Source organism: Lepisosteus oculatus, chromosome 6 (assembly GCF_040954835.1).
Source record: "Lepisosteus oculatus isolate fLepOcu1 chromosome 6, fLepOcu1.hap2, whole genome shotgun sequence".
NCBI lineage: Eukaryota > Metazoa > Chordata > Actinopteri > Semionotiformes > Lepisosteidae > Lepisosteus > Lepisosteus oculatus.
This window is the reverse complement of record NC_090701.1, coordinates 22,145,661-22,152,000: the sequence shown is the minus strand read 5'-3', so window position 1 is coordinate 22,152,000 and position 6,340 is coordinate 22,145,661. Positions and strand designations below refer to the sequence as shown.

Below are 6,340 nucleotides of genomic sequence, written 5' to 3'. Positions count from 1 at the left end.
TTTTTGAGACCTTAGTATCTGAATAATTTGTTGAAAATTAAACTTTTATGGGACAATCCAGAGCCTGCATTGGTTGTTTGGCTTTTAAGCGAGTCTTGTCGTAATTTTAAACCAAAAAGTAAAAATGTCTAAATGTGAGATCTTTCATGTTTCAAACTTGTCGCACTCGTCATGTTCTTAATGATGTCTGCATGCTTCTCCATAAGATAAGATCACTTTATTGCCCTTATACAATTTCTCGCTTTAGGAATTTTTTTTGCATACCCCCAACTTGCTCTCCATGAGACACACAAGAACACAAACGGTATCGGAGAAGCTTGGGGTCAGAGCACAGGGTCAGCCATTTATACGGCACCCCTGGAGCAGTTGGGGTTAAGGGTCTTGCTCAGGGGCCCAACGCAGTAGGATTTCTCTGCAAATCCCACAACCGGCAACCTTCCAGCCACAGGCGCAGATCCTTAGCCACAGTTCTACCCTCCACTCCATGCAGTCAGTAGTCATACAGTACATAGGTACTGTATGTAGTCTGTTTTGAAATCAACACTGGTTGCATGCACACCAGAGCATCTGTATATGTAGTTGGCATTTTAAAAACTAGATTAGCTAAATGATGCAATTATATTTTTGATTTTGGCAGTGCAATATTCTAAAGGCTAGGTATCCCATAAAAAATTATAGGGATCCTAGAAGGTTGCTGATAAGCCCATTAGCTACTTTTTTCCTTGAGATGTGAGTCAAACCATATGGTTGAAGTGCTTGATCAGTTGATGAGGAGCTAAGTAAACAGCACAGTGGCAAACCATGTCTTGAATCTTGTTTGAGTTTTACTGATAAATTTAATTTAAAATTAATTACAAAGATGGATAATGTAAAAATTACTGCTCAGGTGGCCAAGTTCAAAGAGCTCTAGAACAAAAAACTATTTGGTGTGGAATGTTACATTGTGGGTATTGTATTTAATAATGTGACAGATGCATAATCAAATTAAAGTCTAACTTCTTATTCAAACAGTATAGTTTGTTGCTAATTGAATATTATTTGATTACATGGTTTTGTCTGTATCTGTGGTGGATTGTCTGAGAAAGAAATGCTGATGAAGTTGTGGAGCTTGTGTTACTTGTGTAATAGGCAGCAGATCAGAGCTATGCTTGTGAGATACAACTAGTGTGAATAACCAGCTGTGTAAAAAAAGCTGCACACACAGTCAACAAACACGTCAAAAATACCGTAGATGTGGAGAGAGCTTATCTCAACCTATAGTCACTTCCTTACTAAGTTGTTTGTATCTTTCTTTCGTATTTCCTTATAGTTATTTTTCCATTCATATTACAGTAGGATCCAAACTTTTATCCAGCTGTGATAAGATGACACTGACCTATGTAACGCATATGCTGTGGTAATTATGTAATTGTATGATATGAGAAAATGATAGCAGACCTATGCCAACACCTTCCTGGTTGAAAAGTTGTTTAAATTAATAGAAATTTATCTTCTTAGACATAAGTTTGTTTCCCCTGTTTTTTAGGAGTTCACAATTACTACAGAAGAAAAGTTTGTCTTGACGACAACAGCCAGAGAAGCAGTTAATGACCAGATTTTCGGTAAGTATTATTTGCATAATAAATGTTCACCTGTAAGTAAAATAACACTTTTATCTTTAACACTGAACATTCTGTGTCTTGGTAAAAACTGCCTTTATCAAGTGTCCTGTAAGCACAAAATGTTCATTAATCCACCTTCTGCACATTTGTATGTTCTTATACTATACAATTCTGAATTCCTATAGATGTAGTTTTACCACCTAGTAAATCCCTCCACTTGTGTCCAGTCTTAACTCTTAATATTCCAAATACACAAACATTACAAACATTTATCAGGCTCACATTTTTGCACGGGTTTCTGCAAGATCTCTCAAATGTTTGACATATAGAATACACAGAATTCCCACAGAAATATTAGAATACTAAATTTAATAACATTTTAAAATTGTCTTCTTTCAGTTGGTGGAACAATAAAAATACAAATGTCTTGTACTGTGATTAGGTTTTGACTTGCTGAAATATGCGGAATCTAATAGTGGTTTTCAAGGTTAGTTGGCATTGTGGCAAAAAAGAAAGTAAATTCCTGTATCTCAGATTAACCACTTTGGTCATGTTTAGGAAGTAGATGACTTGCACAGACAGACCGCAGGTTGTAAGATCAGAAGTAGTTGGACACAATTATTGGAAAACCTTGACCCTATTTGTAAAACTCTTATGCATTGAATATCAGTCTATGTATTATTTAATTAACATCAGGGTTGTCAGGGTTGTACTAGTTATTCAAATGGATTACACATAAACACTGAGAATTGTATTCACTCTTTGGTTCAGTTAGAGGTAATTTTTTAGTTTGTCCTTGGAAAAGAAACTGTAGAATTTAGTCACATACTGTATACTGAACTTCATAGCTTTGAGTGTGAGGTACTTACAGTGGATATAAAAAAGTCTATACTTATTGAAATTGCAGGTTTTTGTAATGTAAAGCCAGAAATCAAGATCAATCATGTTAGACAAGAGAAAAACAAATAGTTCATTATTAGGAAAAATAATTGAAATTAAAAAAACTTACAACACCCTGGTTGCATAAGTGTGTACACCCTTTTATAATGGAGGCAGTAGCTGTGTTCAGAGTTAACCAGTCACATTCAAAATCATGTCCAAAGGTAAGTGGCATATACCAGCCGTCAATGAAAGTGATTCTGTTTTACCCCAAATACAAATGAGCTGTTCCTGTAGGATTTCTTTGAAACATTCATGGTTGCATCCTACTGTGATAGCCACAAGGAGCTGACATAACGTCTATGGGATCTTATTTTTGAAAGATACCGATAAGGAGAGGGGTATAAAAGAATATCAAAGGCATTAAATGTACCATAGTGATAGTGAAGACTATCATCAATGAGTGGAGAAAATGTGGCACCACAGGGACATTGCCAATTTGACCCTCCAAAGTTGACAGGACAAGGAGAAAACATACGAGGGAGGCTACCAAGAGGCCTACAGCAATATTAAAGGAGCTGCAGGAATTTCTGGCAGGTACTGGTCACTCCTTGCATGTGACAACAATCTCCCATATTCTGCACGTCTGAGCTATGGGGTAGGGTTACAAGACAGAAGCCATTTCTTGCAAAAAAGAACATCCAAGCCCATCTAAATTTTGCAAAAAATACATTCTATCACCCCAAACCATGTGGGAAAATGTCATCTGGTCTGATGAGACAAAAATTGAACTTTTTAGCCTTAATTCTAAAAGATATGTTTGGAACAAAGACAGCACAGCTCATCATCCAAAGAACACCATACCTACTGTGAAGCATGGTGGCAGCATGATGCTCTGGGACAGGGGCCCAAGATAGATGGGATAATGACAAGCTCCAAATATCAAGATTATTTGCCGCAAAACCTAATGGCCTCTGTCAGAAAGCTGAAGATGAATTTCACTTTCCAACATAATAACGACCCAAAGCACACATTCAAGTCAACCAAGGAATGGCTTCAGAAAAGGAAGATCAAAGTCTTGGAATGGCCCAGTCAGAGCCCAGACCTCGATCCCATAGAAAACCTGTGGAATGACCTGAAGAGGGCTGTGCACAGGAGATCCCCTGGCAATTTGAAGGAGCTTGAACTTTTTTGCAAGGAAGAGTGGGATAAAAAGTCCAGGTGTGCAAAGTTGATAGAGACTTATTCACAAAGACTCACTGCTGTAATAAATGCGAAAGGTCCTTCTGCAAACTATTAGCTGGGGGTGGGTGCACACTTATGCAAACAGGGTGTTGTAGGTTTTTTAACTTCAATTATTTGTCCTATTAATGATCTATTTGTTTTTGTCTTGAACCTTTTTGGTTGCAAGGTCACATTAAAGATGGAAACATGTCTGACATGATTTATCTTGATTTCTGGCTTTACATCACAAAAACCTGCAATTTCAATAAGGGTGTGTAGACTTTTTATATCCACTGTACTGGAAAAAGTGGAGTGTGGTGAAGCCATTCTCTAGATTAAAATCTGGGCTAATCAAACCAACTGCATTTTACGTGAGCAGAAAATAAACAAAGTCAAAATCCCCCACGAATAGGCAGTAACCGATAATAAAGTGGCAATTCTGTTGTCACCTGAAATTACTGGGTAGCACAAAAAGTATGTTTTTTTCTGATGTTTTGTCCAATTATATACATAGAGTTAACCAATAGTAAAAAAACAAATATATATAAAATATTATCACGTATGAGTAATGTTATACTTACTGATGCACGATAATTGCACAATCACAAATTCAAATTTCTTGACTCAAAGCAAAAATAAGGTCTGCCTATGCCGCCCCAACACTTCCAAAAACATCTTATAATAGGCTAACCCTGAAAAAGTAGGTGCAAGGTACATCCTTTGTATATGTGTGACAGAGAAGGTGAGATGCAGTCTTCATTCATTGGGTCTGCTGTTACAGTATTGTGTGCATTCCTCAGTTTGTTTCCATATAAAGATAACATGTAGGGAACTAATGTAAGAGAAGAAAGTTGTATAAAGAAGAGACCATATCCCTTGCCAGTTGTGTAGTGTCGTGACTTGAAACAAACAGGTCAATTAGTGGTGACAGGGTAAAGAAGTGTCCCATGTTACATTATAGGCACAAAATACTGATCCATGTCAGAGATGTCATAAACCATATATCTATATCCTCAATAGTATTAATATTGTTTGTAAGCAGAGTGGGTTGACAAATATCTGAGAACTGAAAGTCAATGTACTTTGAGGGACCTGTCTTCAAAGAAAGCTGTCGACTGTCTTGCAGTTAGCAGTCATTTGGCTTATTTGAAGAGATAGTCGCCTGTCATAAGAGCATAAGTCGCTACAAACGAAAGGAGGCCATTGAGTAGTTGGTAGCTAATTGATCCAAGAATCGAATCCAGATGTTAATTGGAGGAAGCCAAGGTATCTGCTTCAACAAGACCGCTATGTAGCTTGTTACACACACCCACTTGTCTTTGGGTGAGAAAAAGATTTTAAAAGTATTTCCACTTCTCACCTTGTTTGAGTTTCAGTGTTTATTCTCAACAAGGCCTCTGAGTTGAGTTTGTTATAGCCTTGGAGGAGTTTGAATACTTCTAATAGTTCCCCCTGTAAGCTTCTCTAATGATGATTAAAAGGGTTCAGTTCTTTAAGCCTGTCACTGTAGTACATTCCTTTAAAGGGCAACCAAGTCACTATTTTCATGTTTTGGTGGCAGAAAGAATCGGCATTGATGAATGCATTTCAAATCACAATGAAAGTAAAATGTATACAGTATCGTGTAAAATTAATTTACATATCAAAATAGACAACATTTCCAGGTATATGCTTTGCCATATTGCCATTATTGTCTGCAATTCAGAATGAACAAAACTGGCGATGAGGAGAAGCGGCCCTATGACATTGTAAACAAGCAGGCTTGTGAATACATTTCTTATAATCCAATAGAAAATATTGTTCTTGATTGTTTTGCTGACAAATGTTACTTGTTGATGGTGTATACAGATCATGTTGGAACATTTCTGCAGTGAAATGTCTGCTGCACAAACTGATGGAAGTTGTGGATGATCTTAAAAGATGTCTCACTAGTACATATAGTCATCATCTTGACTATATATATATATCATTTGTATGTTATGCTTTAAATGTGAGAACATTACAGTTAACTGATACTTGGCAGAGGTATTTGAGAATATGGTTAGTTTTTTGGGTACTTGCATACAGTAGGGTTGTAATCTTAAACCTGCGTGAAGAACAAGATTGGTTTTTAACAGTGCTGATAAGTTTTAACCTTATTTCTGGTTTGTGGAAGTGAATTAAAGGGACCATCAAAGGGGTGATGTATTCTATGTGGTGCCTGAGGAGAACTTTCTGAATCAAGTGTATTTCCTTGGTTTATTTCCTTTTAAGTAAATAAAGTTCCTCGAGCTAAAGAGATGAGCCATTTTCGTTAACTTTCCTAGGTTGGCCATGTCTTAAGGCTCAAATCCAGAAGAGTGTGCGTCGTACATTGGGTGCCACTGACAATTTTATTTGTATTTTTATTTTGCAGAAGAGCTCAAAAATGGGAACACCTTGTATCTACTTAATTCTGTTGATCAAGTTTTGCCAGTGGCAACAAGAGAGCGTATTGAATTCCTGCCGCACTATGACACCCTTGTTAAAAGTGGCATGTACGAATATTATGCAAGCCAAGGGCAGAAGTCTTTACGTAAGTATTAAAAAATAATAATAAATAATAGCATCTTTGGTGCCTTTGCAGTGATGGTTATGTTTGATTGTTCCTGCCTTTT

At 36.9% G+C, this 6,340-nt stretch overlaps 1 protein-coding gene across 1 annotated transcript in view; it reads left to right on the top strand.

Annotated features, from left to right (window-relative positions):
• Positions 1-6,340, top strand: part of smchd1 (structural maintenance of chromosomes flexible hinge domain containing 1) — a 60,099-nt gene that overhangs the window by 2,782 nt on the left and 50,977 nt on the right. Inside the window, exons 2-3 of the mRNA XM_015354452.2 lie at positions 1,526-1,601; positions 6,100-6,258. Coding sequence (XP_015209938.2) covers positions 1,526-1,601; positions 6,100-6,258 — 235 coding nt within the window. The remainder of the gene's footprint in view (positions 1-1,525; positions 1,602-6,099; positions 6,259-6,340) is intronic.